The sequence below is a fragment of the Poecilia latipinna genome, unplaced genomic scaffold, assembly GCF_001443285.1.
Source record: "Poecilia latipinna isolate Pla-1442-1.1 unplaced genomic scaffold, P_latipinna-1.0 Scaffold2138, whole genome shotgun sequence".
Lineage (NCBI taxonomy): Eukaryota > Metazoa > Chordata > Actinopteri > Cyprinodontiformes > Poeciliidae > Poecilia > Poecilia latipinna.
In genome coordinates, this window is record NW_015114754.1 from 1 (window position 1) to 20,007 (window position 20,007).

Below are 20,007 nucleotides of genomic sequence, written 5' to 3' on the forward strand. Positions count from 1 at the left end.
AGAAGAGAAGAGATGTTTCCCATGGTACTTTTGGCACTAGTATTTGCCTTTGGTCCAGCAATAGGCAAATAGATGTCTGTGTGTTCCTTTAAAAAGGTTACAAAAACCAAGAAGAAGAAGAAGAAAAAAAAAAGACGGCTCATATGTCAGTTCCACAAGCCTCCAGCAGAGGGCAGGTGGGGTAGAGTTGAATGGAGATGAGTAGAGATGGGAAGTGGGTTTGTTTGTTATAAAACTATTTCTATCGCGTGCTGCCGTCTCTCAGAACCACCAAGTGCACGGTCCGAGGGAAACTCTTCAGCAGAGAGACGGCTGTCTCGTGCTCCATGTGTAAAAAACTATGTCCGTTAGCCTGCAAGGCAAACACGCAGCACAGTCAACAGCAATGTGTGTGTGTGCACATGTGTGTATAGAGGTATGTGTTCTGCAGATTTTCCATACACATGTCAATGTGTGAGTGTTTTGTGGGAGGATGGAGGGTCACTGCCATCATTATCTCAGTAACACATCACTGTTGGGGGAAAAGAGAGAGAAGAGGAGGAGCTACACAGTCATGCTGTAGAAAGAGAAGGGGTAAAGACAAAAAAGGGTTTTCAGATGAGTTCATCCAGCTAAACTGTACAACTTTAGGAGTGAAGATGATAGACAACAGAGAGGAGGCGGGGGAAACATAGATGACACTGATTTCTTATCTTGACTGATCTGTTAATGTTCAAAAACCGAAAGATTGAAGTTTTAGCTGTCCTTATGTGTGCTTTGGGATCCAGTTTAAACGATTGCATTGAGCTACGTTACTGTTTCAGGCTGAGAATCACATTTAACAAACAATCACAGACCAGCGAACCTTAAATTGCCCCGTGATAACACAACATCAAAATTTAAATGTCAACATCATTTTAATTTTGGGCCAAATCAAAATCATGAATGTTCTTAAAGGGCCGGTTGTCCCAGAATGTATTAATAAAACCCACAAACAAAACTGTTAAAATATAAATCAATTTTTAAATTAAATAATATTGAAAATCTTTTCAGTCTTTCTAGGATTTTGCAAGTATTTTTATGATTTTTTGCAATAAAAATCAAAGTGTTTGTGTTATTAATTTAGAAATATTTGTATTTATGTTTGACAGTAAATGCAGCTTTTTATTACTTGCAATATAATTATAGATTATAACTTGACATTAAGTGAGGCTGAAGCAGCTGTTTAGTAGAAGTAAGAAACACTGTAAACAATCACTTAGATCCAAAATTCTGCAATAAAACTTACATTTATGTATTAGCACAAAAAGTGCAGGGATTTGTTGACTTTGTGTGAATTTCCACAGTAATTCACAAGAAACAGAAGGGACTGATTGATGTAATTTGACAGTAAACAGATAAAAACTGCTTTGATTTGATTGATAAAATAATATGTAAGTACGCTGTTATCCTGTTCTATGAATGTCACTTCAGAGTCTAGAGGGCCACATAAAAAGCTTTGGTGGGCCGGATTTGCATTATGAGGAAGCAAAGTCGTAAAAAACAAAGAACAGTTCTCACCAACTGAAACTCGTTCAAAAGAACTGAATCGTTCGTGAACGACTCATGAAAACTCTCAGCAGTGATGACTTGGTTTCTTCCGATCATTACTTTACATGCAGTACCTGGCACACCCACCAGGGGCGGACCACAGTTTGAGAAACACTGAGCTACAACTGTATGAGTTCTTCTGTAGAAAATGAAAGTATTAAAGTATTAGGATAAAATGAAAATCTATAAGAGTTTCATATCAGTCGATATTGATCATTATTGATTAGCTTTTTGTTTTTAATGTATGAAATGCTGCCAAACTGGTGGTGTGAATATTGTTTTTCTTTATTTTTAAGCAGTTATGAGGCGTGGTGGGGAAACAGTTACTCAAAAGGTTGTTGCTAGGTAACCAAAGAGTGAGTGAGTTGCTAGGTAACCAAAGAGTGAGAGAGTGAGTTGATTCCACTACCCTTTGCTCAGCTAGCTGTGAGAGCAGCTACATCCCCCAGAATGCTGTGCAGTTCTGGATCAGAGTTCAATGAAATTATTGAGTATTCTACCAGATTTATTAGCTATTGATACTGATCATGTGCTTATCTGCATATATATTGTTATTGATTAATTGCTTGTTTACCTAAATTGCAAACAGACATGTGCTGGTTACCAGCATTGACTTCTACACTGCAAAAACACAAAACCTTACCAAGTATTTTTGGTCCAGTTGTTAGAAAAAATATCTTAGTAAGCTTGAAATACGACAAAACTAACTTACAAGTAAGTTTTCAGCAATATATAGGAGCTTGTTTTAGGACAATAATTCCTTAAAATTAGGAAAGAAGTGGATTAATTATGTTATAACAAGACAGTTTTGCCGTGTTATAAGTGAAATAATTTAAACAACAGAACTACATGACTCATTATGAAGATCAGAAGGAGATTTTTATTCCTATTTCTCGACAATTCCTACAAGTTAGGAATGTAATATTACATTATATTATGGTCTATAACTTATATTAAACATGGAGTTTGTAGTTAATATGTTATAGGTCTCTTATTAAAGAATATAGCTCTAATATTTAAGCTTTTAAAACTAATGATGAAAACAAAAATGAAACAGTCGGGGGGAGAAAGTTCATGCCAGATATCTGTATGGTCATGATACCGAGGCAGAATATAAAGCAGAATCAAATGTGGATCTTTTACATTGTAAATCCTCATATTTAATGCAGCTACAGTGCCTATAAAAACCTCTTAGATGTTTTACCTTTTTTTAAATTACTTTCACAAATCAATCATGATCAACAAAGTTTTGCTTTTTTGAGAAAAGAAAAATTACCAAACATTTTTGGTAAAAGATGATTCTTTTACTTGCCATCCATAGCCGTGTCGCCGCGATAGAGCAACTCCGTTAACAAAAAGAAACCTGGAGACTCAAAACCACTCGCATTTTTCTGTTTTCTTACTCTCTATGCAGAGATCCGTTGCCATAGTAACTGAGTGACAACAGCTTCACTAAGGTATCAGGTTTCAACACAAAAAAACATGCAAATATTTCCCACGTATATAAATATTTGGGAAACATTTCTGTGTGGGAAATGTATTTTTGTTTGCAAAAAAAAATAAAATAAAATAAGATTGCGAACAAAAATGTGTTTTTGTCTGAGAGAAAAACATTAATAACTGCTAAATAATGTGTTTATTCTGTGATTATTAAGCGATTGTACAAACACTGTGGTGGTTGATAAGTTAATTTAAAACCTGCTCTACTGATTATTTGTCAGAGTGTGTTGCCATTTTTTTAAACCAAAACATGAAATTCCACAGCACGTCTACACATTGAGATTGTCATAGTTAAGCTAGCATAGCTGACCAACTTCTGTCAGCTATTTTTTTTAATTAAAACGTTTTCCTGACCTTGTCATCTAAGTGTTGACAATTTCATATATCACGTATACATTTAAGATTTAGCTCATTTTAGCCAAAACCGATGGTCGTTATCGTTGGCTAGCAGTTTTGCAACGTGACTATAGGCACTGCATGTTGCTACTAAGATGAGATTTCATCCCATCTTTGAATGGAAAACTGTGCGCTATGTCCTGCTGAATATGCTGCCTCATTATTTGAAAAGGTCGGATGTTGCTGACTGCAGCCTGACGTTATGATGAGTGGGAGGACGTTACCTGCAGTATCTTGTCTCCGGGCTTCAGTGAGGAGGCGGCGGGCCCGTCATGCTGTACCCTAGTAACAAAGATACCCTATAAGTCAAAATGATACACCGTTAGGACAACACAGGGACACGATGGTTTAGAATCTTTGCCTTTCTCATGCTTATCTCAATATCCAACCCAACCCCAAACACAAAACGAAGATTTAAACAAATCAGATTTCTCCCTCAAAGGAATGAAAATACTGCAAAAGCACTACTAAAGATTGTTTATGATAATGCTGCTTTTTTATTTGAGAAACTGCTTTAGCATTTTTCAAAGAAAATTGTTTTTATTGGCTAGAGCTAAAAATGTAGTAAAGTAAACAAAGAGCAAATAATTCAAGAATATGGGAAGAAAAATAAGTGTGGGTTTGGAAATAAGTAGATATCAGCAATCATCCCCCCAATGTTTGTTCCTTTTCTCTCAATTACCCAAGGCAGAGATTGTAAAAACACCAACATCTTTTCACCCAGAGCTGAAAGATGTTTTCGAACACAGAGGAGTCAGACAATGCAGCTGCAGAAACTCCACACGGTTCAACAGGCGGCTTACATGTTGAACACAGATAAATGTGCCGTTAAGGAGGGACACGAGAGAACCGGAGACATAAAGAAATGATGCAGTAGAGACGGTGCAGCACCATCCAGGACACTACAGTGAGTGAGTCGACACAGCAAGAGACACAAATAGGTGTTAAGTTGCAACATGTGGCAACACTGGCAATCATACAGTGAGCCTCATACAGATGGTAAAATACTCCAATTATCCCACAACAAACTTGGTTGGTTTGCCATGCAGACTCTTGAAAAGACAATGATTTCACTGACATTTGCTTGGAGTGAATTAGTCTTTGATTGGATAAAGCTCACTGTATATTTTAAGGAAATATGCCTTCAGCTGATATTAGTAACAGTGTAAAACAGTTGCACACAGAGCTGAAAAACACAACAACGTAAGGTATCGTTAAAATGGTCTTAATCTGGAAAACGGGGAAATATTTTCCACAGACTGATGAGATTTTAGCAGCTAAATCAGAGTTAGCTTAGTGTGCAACAGTGATATAAGGAAAGGGGAAAAAAGTGGAGTTTTAAAGGACAACGTCCCCAGTGGAGGGCATTTCTGGTAAAAGAACCATCATTAGTTTGAAATAAATTCATCTTTCATCACAGAAAAACACAACCGTTTAATTGGACGACATTTTAGCAAAAGATTTTAAAAAATTACATAAATTTTTTTTTGTTGCAAAAACGTAGAATGAAAGATTCATAAAAATGAGAACAAAGACTATTATATCTGTAATTCCAGTCTGTTTTAGGTAATTAGTGCCACCAAACACCAGGAGAGGAGAGAGGAAATGGGAGAGCCTAATAATAAGATCCCAGAGTGTATTTTTTTAAAGTTATCCTTTATATATTTATGCTTTGTTCTGGGATGTACTTTTATTTATTTATCTGTTTGCTTTCTATTTTCTCCCTCTTTTTTACTCTTCTACCCAAAATATCTGTGACGTTGGGATAATCTAACCGTATAGAAAAGAGAATAGAAATAATAATGCAAAAAGAAAATAATTGAAAAAAGTATCTCCTGTTAAACTATTTCATTGTTTCTGTTGCGACACCAGCTGCTTATGTTCCGTGTTTTGTTTTTGTTTCGAATGTTTCCATTTTAATGTAAACTTCCTTGTTTGTTATTCATTCTATGTTCTGGTTCATTGTTTTGTAGAACAATACCTCTTTTTGGTTTTTGTCAGTCTGTAATGTTTGTTGTATATACAAAAATTAAAAGAAAAGATAGTTTTATATTATAGTTACAGTTTTTGTTTTCACTTGTTTCAGGTTTTCATTTTGTTAGTTTTACCTTTCAGAGGAGAGCCTTACATAATACATATAGAGGAGAAGAAAGACAAGCAGGAAGGAAACAGTTTCTTCTGAAAAGCGAACAGATCAAAGATCCAGTCAATATGAGGCAACGTTTCTTCTTACTGCACTCTAATTAACCAGAACTGAAACGGACCCGGAGGTGCAGAGAGCCGCTACGTTTTTTAAGGTCAATCCTGCAGGATTACTGTTGCTGCTCTTCAGACACCGAATAATGACTTCTGCAGGCGCCATCAATGGACCAAACCCGACTCAGAGCAGGAAGAGAATACACTGCTGCGACTTGAACTTAATTAGGCGTCACTTTTTAGTTCTTCACTTCAATACAAATTAAAGTTCCTATTTATTATCAGGCGACTTTTATTGAAAACGTTACATTTATGCCTTGCATTGTACAGTATGTCCAATGTCAAGGATGTCAATCTGCAATTTGAACCACATCTAGATCTCAAAGAACGTATTGATAAAAACCTTTAGCAAACTGTTTTAACGCTAATAAGCAGCTGTTTGCACATTAAATGAGTTCTGCTCTACATATCTCTTCACACTGATGCGTCCCTCTTTAATGATTGTTTTCTGGAGATATATTAAACATTTTTGTGCTTTTGTATGGCAGTAAATGTGATTTCTTTGCTACAGCTGAGGCAGGTGGGAGTTAGCTAGCCGGATGTTGTTGACCATTCTTTGTGGAAAATTTGCAATAAACTCATGATTATGCATTAGCACGAAACATGTTGATTCTGTGTGAAATTGCAAAAACTGGAGGGACTGACTGTTTGGCAGCAAACAAAAAAACTGCTTGATAAAATAATATTTAAGCACCTTAGGTTTGATTTCTGCACCTCTCTGGAGTCCAGAGGGCCACATAAGAAGCTGTGTGCCCAGATTTGGCCCCAGAACCTTCAGTTTGACACACCATGTTGAGCTAATTCATTCCAAAATAATGCAAAAAGCAAGTTGAACACTAGAGGGCGCTACCGCACTAAGGATTAGTGTCACTGTATGTCTTTAGCTCTGGTAATCAAAGCACTGATGTGCAATTTTGTGAATTTAAAAGCCTAAACCTGGTATCGTTCTTTTATATAAAACACCCCGTTTGCTACATCCAGGGTAAATATTAGTGAAAATCAGCAAAATATCTGCTGATGTTTTACTGAACAATAATTGTTTTGTACTGGAACGCAGAGAGTTGGTATTTTAAAGCTCCTCATAGATTTACAGGGTGTTTCACCTGATACCTTCCTCCATGCTAAGATGTACAGGACTTTGCAGAATAATTCACTCTAATGGGTTTTATTGAGTTTTCTTGCTGTTGTAAAAGACAGGAAAGTTACAGCTCAGCAGTGTTTTGTAGTATATTTACAGAATTTCAGATTCATTGGATAATATTCTGCAGATTCCCAATTAAATAAAATAAAAATTGTTAAGGGTTATTTTATGGTAAAACCAAGTAACCATCTCACCTTCTGCTGTTAAACACATACTATATATACCAAATATGACTTAGAATAAATTTTACTTTGTAACTTAATACCTTGAAATTGGGTCTCTGTCTCTTTAAAAGCTCCTGGTCTTTCTGTAACTCCGCCTTCATCACAACATGGCTCCTCTGTTAACCCTTTAACAACATTTTGACCAGCGTTGCATAAAAAGCTCAGCAGATGTGCGGTTCCACCAGGTGTTTGCTAATTGCTGCTGGCTAGTCTGAAGGAGCTGAGCCTCGAAGGCGGGGCTAGGTCCACCCAGCTGACTGGTTGCCATGGGAGAGTAAACTATTTCCAGATATGTTTTTCATGAGTTAATAACATTATAACATGATGTAAAGCTTAAAAGAGTAAATTTTACATAATAATACTTTTTTAATTATGCTTAAAAGTAAACCAAAACCTTTTCTAAAGTAAATAATTCCCACTTTGTGACTGATGTCTGAGGAAGGTCCTCTATAAATAAAATTTACTTATTAACTTCACAATAAAATATCATCATTTAAGATGTTTTTTTATAGAGCACGCATTCTGTCATGACTTACTGAGAAAAGTTCATCTGCTGAGACTCTGCTGCTGCATCACCAGGTATAACAGGAACTATAAAATAACTGCTCAAGTCAGCAGCTACCCAACCTTAAGATAAAAGTTAAACAACAGTTTTCTTTCTACCTTCACAGTAAAACTTCGTCCTCAGAGTGGGACGTCCTGTCAGAATAAAACGTCAAACCTTCCATCCCTGAATCAAAGCAACATCTAAAATCGCCCACAGCGTCCCAGAACTGAGCAGACGGCTAAAAAAAGCAGCTGGAGCTTTTTGTGTGCGGCGCCGCGCTCCTTGAGGCCGGGCGAAGCGTCTTGTTTCTGGGACAGATCGCCTTGTAGAGCGGGCCTGGGGGATCTCCGACCCAACGGGCTCAGGCTGCTGCAGACGGGCTCAGTCAAATTTAGAAGTCCCATCGATGAAAGAGCTTGGCGTTTCTTGTAAGATCTGAGTCTGATGACGCTACAAGGCGGCTCAGAACAGCTGCAGACGGCGGAAAATATGTTAGGTTTTTTCTACTAACCTGATGAATTTCAGTTACGTTTTTAATACATTTAAAGGGCCAGTGTTCGCTTAAATCAGCGTTTTGTAGCTTTACATCAAAATCATACCTGGAGCACCACTTTGATATTTTCATTCATGTTTTAGAAATCCTCTAATCTCCATGGCAACCATTCAGCTCGGTGGACGTAGCCCCGCCTCTGAGGCGCAGCTCTTCCTGGAGGCTCCTCACAGGGCACCGCCCACTCAGCTCCTTCAGACTAGCCAGCAGCAATCAGCAAACACCTCAAGGATCTGCTGAGCTCATCATACGAGCTACTTCACTGATAAAAACGTTTTTAAAGGGTTACTAGAGGAGCCATGGTGCGATGACTTCAGAGAGAGCGCGAGGATTTAAAGAGACAGAGGCCCAATTTCAAGACATATTTGACATTTATAGCATTTTTTAACAACTGAAGGTAATATAGTTACTTGATCATAAAGTTTAGTAGTATTGACTTACATTTACTTGAGTAACTGTTTTGGATAAAAAATATTTTTATTATGCTGTATTTTTTATTCTTACTTGAGTAAAATTTCTGGATTTTCTACCTGCTAAATGAAAAACAAACATATTTTAACCAAAAATTCACCAGACACAGACACATAAGTTTTATTTTGAAAGAAACTGATTTGGAAAAATTTAATTTGCCTGATTTTATTACTTTGGTGAATTATTGTCATTTTGGTCCTTAAAATACCAAAATTTTGACTTAATTTTATATTTTTAAATATTAAATGATTGGTAATTTGATCAGTTACTCAGTAATTGAATAAACTTTTTACCAAATACGTTTTTACTCTTACTTGAGTAATTTCTTGGCTACGTTTTACTAGCGTACAAGTTTTGGGTACTCTGCCCATCTCTGGTTAGCTTAGCTACAAAATGCCTCAATGTGCCTGGAAACAAACATAACCTGCCTCTTTAAGTTATAAAAACAAAAATATTCACTGTAAGTCAACCACGTCGGCCTCTCTGCCTCGCAGACAAACACTGCGGTAACGAGCTGCAGTTTCCATGGCAACTCTGAGGTAGTGCTGAGGAGGCTGTGATTGGCTGACAGGCTGGGTCAGGTCGTACCATGTCGGAGGGCTTGAAGGGGTTCCCCTGGCCGCTGATGCCGCCAGAGATACTGAAGCCGAGGCCGGGGTTCTTCTCTATCCTCACACACAGCTAGGCAGGAAGAGCAGAGAGAGACAGCTGAAAGTGAAACGCACGCACGGCGAAAACTGCAGAGAGCAAACAAACACGAGGAGCGGCGCTTCGGCGGCTATCTGGAACAACCAGGCCACCAATAACGCTGTCAGGGTTTTCTGTTTGGCATAATGGGAAGCTGTCTCTTGCAATGAAGGGGGGGAAACAAGAAAAACAAAAAAACCCAGAGGCAGGTCGCGGTGCAGACTGGTGCAAATGACTTCATGTCCCTTTCTGAGCTCTCCATCTGCGCAGCGTTTCTGACTGCGACTGACACCTCCGGCTCTGTTTCAGCACAGACTGTGGCTCCGTGGCGGCTAAGTTACATAATTATCTCCACATTTTATTAATATTAGCTGCTTGTTTATTGCAGCGACACCGTAAAAAGAAAGAAAAAACCTTACAAAGTATTTACAGTCTAGTTTCTAGTGAAAATATATTAGTACTCTTGAAATAAGACAAATATAACATGCAAGCAGTTTGTCAACAAGACATAGGAGCTTCTTTTTATTGAATAATTAATTAATATTGATGGAAAGGTGCAGACTATTTTACTTATAACAAGATATTTTTTCCATGTCATAATTGATATAATCTGCCAGGGAAACAGTATTTTTTCATCAATATTGATGGATTATTGACTGGAAACAAGCTCTTATTTCTGGCTGAAAAGTCACTTTAAGTTGGTTTTGTCTTTTTTCAAGTGATCCAGAAAAAAGACCAAAAACACTTCAGATAAGATTTAGAGTTTTTGCAGTGATGTTGGTCAAACTATTAAATTCTATTATTGGAATTATTGGTCTAATTTCTAGAGCAATATGTTAGTACACTTGATATAAGTAAAACTAACTTACATGTGAGCTTGTTTTAAGTAAATAATTCCTTAACATTAATAATAAAAAAGTGGCACTTCATTTATAACAAGATATTTTTCTCCTTTTATGAGTGAAAAAAATCCACCAGTGGAATTAAATTGTCACCACTAAGGAATTATTTACATAAAACAAGCTCCTATATCTTATTAAAAATTGACTTTAGGTTAGTTTTGTCTTAATTCAACCAAAATTACTTGGTAAGATTTAGAGTTTTTGCAGTGATGTTGGTCAAGCAATCAGCAAACATCTTAGTACACTTGAAATAAGATAAAACCTAAAAGTAACGTTTTAACAAGACATAGGGGCTAAGAATTAAGTAAAAAATTCCTTAATATTAATAAAAAAACACACTAATTTACTTAAAACAAGATATTTTTCTGCCAGTGGAAGTAGTTCATCTATTATATTAAATATTTCCATAAAAAAGCTCCTATATCTTCCTAAAAAGTTACTTTATAAGTTAGTTTTGCTTTAAATCAAGTATGCTAACATATCTGCACTATAAACGAGACCAAATATAGTTGGTAAGACTGACTTTATGTTTTTTACATCAAAATCTGCCTGTGGAAAATGAGCCATTGCTGTATTTGAGGAATGCTAACGTTTCCTGTGTCTCAGCAGCAGAACCAGCACAGCCTGCTAGCATCTCCATACCTGCTCTTGGAAACCGTCGGTGCTTTTCTGGCCTTTAGTCTGCAGCAGGCAGCGGGCGCTCTGAGGCCGCGGGTTGGTGTGGGTTGCCATGACGGCCTGGTTGCTGTGGGTCATGCCTTGATTCATGTGGTACTGCGGGTTGGTAGCCGGCTGATGGGAGGTGTGGGGGTTGTACTGAGACTGGTTCCCAGATGATGACAGCGCCATGGGCAGGCCGCCGCTGGGGTACGCCTGGCCAGGGGAGGGAAGGCCTGACCAAAACACAAAGCGAACTAAAGTTTGGTTTCTCATTTAAATGTCTGGGTTTCCCCAGAAAACTTGACAGGAAATTTGAACATTTGACCAGGTGGTTACTGGAAAGCACTGCTGACAATACTCAAACTATCATCTTTTAAGACTATTTTTAAAAAGATTTTTAAGATTATAGAGTCAAAATAAGAAGTTAAGGGGCTTCTTATTGACTTAAATATGAAGAATGTTGGTCTTTAACACGACTTCTTCATGTGTTCCTGATTACAAAACCATTCAATTTCCTTCCACATCACAAATATGAAGTATTTTGTATTCACTAAATTGCAAATACTTCATCAATATGACAAAATGTTAGAAAAGTCAAAGGATATTGATACGTTTCACTGCAAAAACACAAAATCTCACCAAGTAACTTTAATGTAGTTTCTAGTGCAAACATCTTAGCTCACTTGGAAGAAGAGAAAACCTTGTTTGAACTTGTTTTAACTAAATAATTCCTTAATATTGATGAAATAGTACTCGTCCTACTAGCAGATTGTTTCACTTATGACAAGGGTAAAATGTTACAGCTGAATTAATCTGCCAATGGAACTAGTACTTTTACACCAGTGTTAAAGAATCATTCACTGAAAAGTTAGTTCTCTTATTTAAAGTCAGATATTAGAAACTAGGTTAAAATACTTCATCAGGTTTTGTGTTTTTGCAGAGCTGATTTTAGGCACATGGGGAAAATGTCTTAAAATAAGAGAAAACTTTTCAGCAATAAAAATGAGCTTATTTCAAATAAATAATTTCTTAATATTGATGAAAAAGTCCTTCTTCCATTGGCAGGTTAATTCACTTATTACAAGACATTTTCCCCTTGTTATAAGAAAAATAATCCACTAGTTTTTCATCAATATTAAGGAATTATTTAGTGAAAATAAGATCAAATAGCTACTTTTACTCACTGCCCTTGTTTTATTTCAAGTACAGTAAGATAAAAATGGTAAGATTTCATGTGCTGCAAGGCATTAAATGTAAAATAAAGCTCATTAAAGCGTGGCATGGAGGTCTGCTGTTTACCCTGTGACACGTTGCCTTGGTACTGGCCCGGACCGCCTGCTGGTACCACTGACAGCGACATTCCTTGCTGGTATTGGCCCCCCTTGTTCATCATCCCGTCGTAAACCTGCTGCCCGACAACGCGGTGAGGCGCGGCGGCCGAGGACGAGGAGGTGGAGGTGACGATCATGGTGTTGTGTGACTGATGGGAGGGGTTGTGTGGATGTCCGCCCTGTGGGAACAAGAACCACAAAATGACAATTAGTCACAATCACAGCGGCGCTGCCACTCGCCACTTCCCTACAACCAGGTTTTACTTTTCTCATGTCTGAGTTCACTGGGTTTACATTCACTGATTTATCGACCTTTTTCATGAGGTTCTCAGGTGGAACGTCTCTTCGACCGAGTGAGTAGGGAGCCCACTGGTTGCTCCCTGTCACCCCCTCCTGGTCATTATCCAGCATTGCAGCCTGCTGAGAAGGCGTCTGGGAAAAAGAGACGGACAAAAAAATACTGAAAAGGTTCACAGCAGTAATTCTCCTGAGCTTCAGCTGGTGAGATTACACCTTAAAAATAAGATTTTAACCAAAGTGCTTTGATGCAACTTTTAAGAATTTGAGATTCTTCCATTTAAACTTAGATGCTACTTCCACAGAAGTCACAATTTATTGGTATGTTTTTCTGTAGAGCAAAACTGTAACAAGTTTAAAACTGTTTAAACCTGGAGCTAACTTGAGTCCTAATCTGGTCACAAATAGGCAGATTTACTTTAATCTTTTCAGATCGAAAGTCAGAATTCGGAGAACAAAGTCAGAATTTTGAGAAAAAAAACTGAATTCTGAGAAAAAAGTTAGATTCATGATTAAGTCAAAATTCTTAGAAAAAAGTCAGATTCTGATTTAAATGTCAGAATTCAGAGTCTAAGGTCAAATCTGACACAAAAATTTAAAGTTTTAGGAAAAACGTCACAATCCTTAAAGTCAGAATTTTGAACTTAAAGTCAAAATTCTCAATTTAAAATCAGAATTTTGAGAAAACAGTCTTGATTCCCCCCCCCCAGCAGTCAAAATCCTCTTCTGCAAATGTAGTTCACTTTAATTAGTCACAAATATCTCATATAGTAGATTCATATAAGCCAGGCAGGATTCCTGTGACTCTTCTAGTGGTTTGGATAAAACATGAATGTTTAAACAGTGATATAAACACTCACAAAACAAACAAAGAACGTTTAATGTGGTTAAAACGACCACCGCCTGCAGCTCCCCAAAGCTTTTTGCGATCACATGTATGCAGTGACTGTAATCAGGTTCTCTCATCAGGATACTCACGGTGATGGCAGACGGAGGCGGAGGTAGTGGCAGCCAGCGGCCAGCAGGGGGCTCATGCCTAGTGTTATTGTAAAGGTTAAAGTTCAAAGTGGTGCTGCGCCCCTGGCCGTGACCCCCGCCCTGATAGAGCATGCCCAGGGTGAGCGTGTTGTGCTTTAGGACACCACTCTGATTGGAGGAGACAACATCACATGACATGGGTGAATGACGGGGGGGAGGGGCAAAGGGGCGGAGCCAACACAGCGAGCCAGCACAGCTCCACAACAAAACAAACAACAACACTGATATAAAATCAACAACAACAACAACAGTGCAGAGTTGCTGAAAGCACAGAAAAATGTTAGCTAGTGATTGGTCAATACGCACAAAACAGGAAGTGGATCAGTTCATTCCAGCAACTGGATCCTTAACACTTAACCACGAGTTTTAAAATGTTCCTGGAAAAAATAATCACAACCAGATGTAGCTTTCTGCATGACTAAATAAGAGATGTGTCTATTTTTATCAACCTTTTTGTTTTGCCCAATTCTCCTGCTTCTGTCTGAAAGGAGTATTAACATTTTAATTCATTCAGAAAAAATAAAATGAAAAAATCAGAGCAGAATGGTGGTAAGGAAAACTTAAAAAGCTGCTCAGCTGTAATAAGAGGGATTGGACTGGTGTAATACCAATGAATAAGTTTCCAAAGATTATTGAGAATAATATAAATTATCTTTGAAATGCCATTTTTCTGGTAAAGTGTAAACATACCTGCAATATTTTGACTTTACATGGTTTTGTTTTCTTTTCAGAGACGCCTCCCCAAATTAATCAGGGTGGTATGAATACTTTTGGCCTTAACTGTACCACACACAAATTATTTGAAAGTAAATATTTTGTTTGTACAGGGAGTTATTGTTTTCAACTTTACTAACATCTGTGTACAGATGTGAAGACAATGCAAAACTTCAAAATATCATCTTTGAGAATTTCTGTGATTTAGAGGATTTCTCAACTTTTTTCAGACAAGTGAAAACAATTAAAAGGAATTTCAGCATTATATTGAGATTTTCTGTCAATTTTAAATAAAAACTCTAAAATCATCGGGATTTTAGAAAAGATATGACACTGTATTCGGGCCAGTGTACACAGAAAAATGAGTCAATTTCCATAACAAAACTCAGAAGTTTCAAGACTAATTTAAGAAATTTTCTACAAAAAATCCTGAAGTTTCAGAGCTGGAAAAGTTGAACATAAAGCTCAGAAATTTTGAGATTATTCTCTGAAAGCTTAGAGAGAAAAAAAAGCAACAAAAAAACAGACATTTCTGAGTTTAAAAAGAGAAAAATGTTTAAAAAATTACTGGGTAGGAGGAGCTTCTAGCAAATGTTCGACTTTTCAAACAGAAAAAACCCTGAAATTTTGAGATTAATCTCAAAACATTTATAGAAAAAAAACCCTGAGTTTCAAAAATGAAAAATGTTTGGCATTTTCCTAAAATAAAATTTAGATTAATCTCAAATTTTCTGTTTTTCCTAGCAAATTTTCATCTTTTAAAACACAAAGAAAAACATCTGAAATGTTGAGATTAATAAAAAAAAAAACTTCCCCAAAAGTCAAAAATGTTTTGACTTTTTTCCTAATTTTTTTTTATATTAATCTCAAATTTTCTGCTCTTCTAGCTAATTTTCATCTTTTAAAACATGGAGAAAAAAATCTGAAATTTTGAGACTAATTTCAAAAGAATTTCTACAAAAAACTAAACATTTCTGAGTTTTAAAAGTGAGAAAATGTAAACGTTTAAACTTAGGCTTTTTTTCCAAGAAATTTCTGAGGTATCAAAATGTCTGTTTTTGTAGCAAATTTTCAAACTTAGACATTTCATTGTTTTTTCTTGCAGATTTTAGAGATTAATCTCAAAGATGTTTTGGTGGAAATTTCCTCCATTTTTCTATCTACCAGGACCTGATTGATGCGCCATCATATTTTAGTCACTTTTCGCCTTGAATAAAAAAGAAAAGGATAAAATGAGACAGGACCAGATTGCTCAGTAGAATGGAGATTTTGCTGAACTGAATGTAAGGAAATGTGACTCTTCAAGCACATATCCATCGGCGAGTGTGCGGTTGATCAGGCTGACAGCGACAGTGTGGAGCGGACACACATGCAGCCTTACAACCTTACAACACAGACTAACACGGATACAGACAGAGGGGCTTCTCAGTGCTGTGTGTTTACGTGTGTGTGTGCTGTAAGCATGTTTTCTGGGGAGGACGTACTCTGTCCAACCGCTTGGCCTCTATGTGTCTGAGGAGCTGCTGCCTCCAGTCGGCGGGCATCTTGGAGGTGATGTCCTCGGGTTTCTGCGAGACAACGGGCCGCACTTTGATGGTGTCCTCAGACGGTTTCTCGGGGCAGGTGGCCAGGGTGTAGTCGGGCGGCATCTTCTCCAGCAGGGCGGCCATGGTGGGGCGAGCCGACACGGGGCGGGCCTGAGGGGGCAAAATGTACAAACACAAAGGGAAGAGAGCGAAGGGAGTGCAGAGTATGGAACTGTTGCAAAAAATATGTTTTACAGTGTCATTGTAATGATTTTAAGAATCAAGATTTGTGTAGTTCATTAATACAAATAAAATAAATGTAACAGTTATTGAAGAAGAATTTGAACTCATCTGGAAAATGTCTACATGTTGGTCAGAACATTCCAGTAGAAAAAAACAATTAAAATAAAACATATTATAAATGTTTCAATATGTGAAAATGCTCTCAAAAACAGAGATGATTGACAGCGCTAAGTCCCGCCTCCTGGCTCTGATTGGTTGTTTCTAGTTAGCATTGGAAAAAGGAAAAAAAGCTCGATATTTTCACTGTCGTGTCACAATGACAGTTTCAACAAACATGTAAAAAATAAATTTTTATAAAACCTAAATACTTTAAACAAAATGAGCACTGTAGTGAAAACATATAATTTGAGTAAACAGCCACAGAGGCACCAAGTGCCCTACTTTCTCCTGCTGAACGACAGCAGATGAAATGCTTCGCCATCTAATCAGGTATGCTGTTGGACACATCTCTGTGGGTATTTTAGGAACATCTGACTTGTAACGAACCCAGAATATCTTGAAGGGATTATTTATGAAGGAGTGGGTCTTAAAAACAAGGAAGCAGGATGAACAGCATCCTCACTCACACCGAGATAATTAAAGGAAAGAATCGAGAAGCTGTTGTAATCCCAGATCCTTAAACTCCTCAGCCAATATAGGCCATTTCTCTGCGTGTTCCAGGAATATGAGCAGCTGCATACGCCTGAGTTCAGGAATCTGAACAGCATCAAAAGAAATTTGACTACAGTTGCAAGATTATTACCTAATTCATGGAAGATGGAATAAATGTTTTTGGGTTCTTATTCCAGATAGCAAGTGGCTAGCTAATGAAATGCTACAAAATGCTACTGGGTTAAAGTTGCCTCTCCTGTATCTGTTGCAACATTCTGCCAGTCAGCTGGCTGAAAGGAAGCTTCAACAGGCCGACTCCAACTAATTAACACCAAACAAGATCTAATATTCTGCCTGCTAAGGAAATAAAAAAAGGATTCCTCATCTCAGAGTGTTTTTGCTTCAGCTTATGAATAAAACTCCAGTTATTTATTTATGAATCCCTACAACTACTTAAATCATTTATATTTACAGGTGAAGCTAACTTACTGAAAGCTCAACAGAAGGATCTATTGAGCCATCCAACAATGTGTGGGCATCAGATGATCATATGCATTAGCTGACAGTGAATAACTTTAAAGTGATGCATGTGATAAAGAAAATGTAAACATATCTATAGTTGTTACAATACTTCAGATATTATTAGGATTTTTTTTTTCTTTAAATATAAATCTAAAACATAGACCAGGTTTAAATGTGTTTTCATTTTCCTGATGGATCTTATTACAGTTGTCTTATTTCCGTGGGGTTTTATTATCATGTGTTGTAGGAAACAATATTTATTTCTTTTGTAATACTGCTATAATGAGAGGTAGAAGCCACATAATTATCAGTAGAAAATTGCCACTGAGAAGCAAATATTTCTTCTTTGACAAATAGTTTACGTTTAAAATGTGACCTGCTGAGAAAGAAAATTGTACAAATAGTAGAAAGCTTTGAAAAACAACAAGTTATTTTATAGATGGGAAAACTGCTTTCACTTTAACCAAGACAAAAGTTATATATCTAATTATACATAAACTGGTTTAAATATAGATGAAATCAAAAACTCAAAACCCAGCTTATAAAGTGAAGAGAAGCAGCTAAAGGGTTTTTTTTGTTTGTTTTTTATTTGCATTACCTGAGATGCTCCGTACGTTTCGGTGCTGTAGCTCCGAGCAGACAGGGGGCGACGCTGAGTCAGACTTTTGGTCGGATAACCAATCATGGGCTTCTTCTGCTCCTGGTAAGTGGTGTAGTCGTCGTCGTAGCGACCGTTTCTCTTGTTGTGCATCATCTGATTTTGGTTGTCAGACATGTTGGTGAGGGCAGAATGCTCCATGGGGGACGAGTAGGCAAGAGCCCGACTGTAATGCGGCGGGTCCGTCTGAGTCCAAACAAACAAATTATATCAGCTTGTTTTTATCACAATCGGTGCACAGCACCTATATTAGCAAATCAGGAGTATAAATTAAATCAAACTGAAATAAGACACACATTTCTCTTTTGACAAGACAGAAAATCTTCGTATATCAGACGCACACTGCAAAAACACAAAATCTTACCAAGTAGTTTTGGTTTAGTTTAAAGTGCAAATATCTTAGTACACCTGAAATAAGACAAAACTAACTTGCAAGTAATTTTTCAGCAAGATTTAGGGGTTTGTTTCAAGTCAATACATTTTTTTTCTCTCAAATATGTGACTTTTCAAGCTCAGAAATTTCCAAACTGGTACATTTGTTAGAAATGTACCAGTTTTTTCTATCTGCAGTGGCCTTTATACACTGTCAAAAGATGCACATTTTACTAATTTGATTCAAATTATTTTATTTTATTTATGTATTTTAAATATGTTGGCATAAAAGAGTATAAACACAAAAGTAATTGTATTTTTGGTGGAATAGCCAGAAATACAGTTTAAAAGAAGAAAGACTTGATTTCCTCAAAATACACTGTAAAAACACAAAATCTTGCAAAGTATTTTTGATTTAGGTTCTAGTGCAAATATTTTACTACACTTAAAATAAAACAAACTTATAAGTAATTCTTCAGGAAGATAAAGAAACTTGTTTTAAGTCAGTAATTCCTTAATATTGGTGGAAAAGTAGCAGGTCCACTGCCAGATTAATTCACTCATAAAACGGGAGAAACATCTTGTTATAAGTCTGTTTTGTCTGATTTCAAATATACTGTCTGCATTAGAAACTGGACCAAAATGACTTGGTAAGATGTTGCGTTTTTTGCAGTGCACACTTTATGAACAGTATAAAAGAAAACAACTGTAATAATTAGAATGTCATAAAAACGTAACAGAAAGGATTTACAATCACTCAATCAAAAACAAAACAAAAAAACACTTCAACACAACAAGATTAGCAGATCTGTGTTTGATTACCGTAATTGCTTTCATATACTTATAGCAGCACATGTGCTGTGTGGATTAACATGAACACATTTTTGATGTTGGACATGTTATGTGATGAATTTTAAAAAGGCATTGTTTTCTTTTTTTTTACTGGCTCCTACCTGATGCTTGTACTGAGCTTCCTGTAGCGCCTCCTGCTGGGCTTCATGAACTCTGCGAAACAAGGCGAGCTCAGTGGAGCTCACCAAAGAGTCGGCTCTCCTCAGAAAGCCTGGCCTGGATCGCGTTGAGATAGTTTGCTGCTGCTGGCTGGACGGGCCGTCCTGGTTGATTGGGGCTTGGGGGAATGAAAACATCTCCAGCGGTGGATACGCACGATACCGAGGACTCACAAGCTCCTTGGGTAGCGTCTTTCCCGGTTGACTCAAGTAATCCATGGCCTTTGAGGAGTGGTTTACATAATCTGGTGTGTTGGGGAATGGAGGAGGGATCCTGCGATCTATGGTCACCTGATTGGGTAGAAAGTTCATCAATGAGTCAGTGGAAAGGATTCAGGCATCATCGTTGACATGCTAAACTTGGTATTTGAGAATTATCTGAATTTACCACCAAAATGCTGCATTTATTTAAAAAATTTTGAACTACATTGCAACGTGACGTCATCCCACCCCTCAGTTTCCTGCTGGAGGGAAAAACCTGCTTGGCACTGATGACTACCACAAAAGCTGTAAAGTTGTCAACATGATGTGCTAAATCTTAACTGTACGTGTGACATCTGTAGGAAAAAGAGATGTGGTGATTTCCTCCTAATTGTCAACAATATGATAACTAGATAACAAGCTCCAAGGTGTCACATTTCACTTTTTTAATTAAAAAGAAGAAACAGCGAGGGAGAGAGAAGTCGGTCAGTTATGCTAGCTTGACTATGACAATCTTAACATGTAGATGTGCTGCAGAATT

At 37.2% G+C, this 20,007-nt stretch overlaps 1 protein-coding gene across 11 annotated transcripts in view; it reads right to left on the minus strand.

Moving 5' to 3' along the window:
• Positions 1-79: 79 nt before the first annotated feature.
• Positions 80-20,007, minus strand: part of LOC106936415 (leucine-rich repeat-containing protein 7) — a 94,391-nt gene continuing 74,463 nt past the window's right edge. For 5 of the 11 annotated variants that reach the window (XM_015017402.1, XM_015017405.1, XM_015017404.1 and 2 more), the window contains 10 exons: positions 19,209-19,556; positions 17,824-18,069; positions 15,768-15,980; positions 13,510-13,677; positions 12,547-12,666; positions 12,203-12,413; positions 10,886-11,136; positions 9,243-9,335; positions 3,690-3,764; positions 80-352 (listed from right to left, as the gene is read on the minus strand). In XM_015017402.1, coding sequence (XP_014872888.1) covers positions 242-352; positions 3,690-3,764; positions 9,243-9,335; positions 10,886-11,136; positions 12,203-12,413; positions 12,547-12,666; positions 13,510-13,677; positions 15,768-15,980; positions 17,824-18,069; positions 19,209-19,556 — 1,836 coding nt within the window. In that variant the 3' untranslated portion in view covers positions 80-241. Of the gene's footprint in view, positions 557-3,689; positions 3,765-9,242; positions 9,336-10,885; positions 11,137-12,202; positions 12,414-12,546; positions 12,667-13,509; positions 13,678-15,767; positions 15,981-17,823; positions 18,070-19,208; positions 19,557-20,007 lie in introns of all 11 variants that reach the window. The other 6 variants (XM_015017407.1, XM_015017412.1, XM_015017406.1 and 3 more) reach the window with 5 other exon arrangements.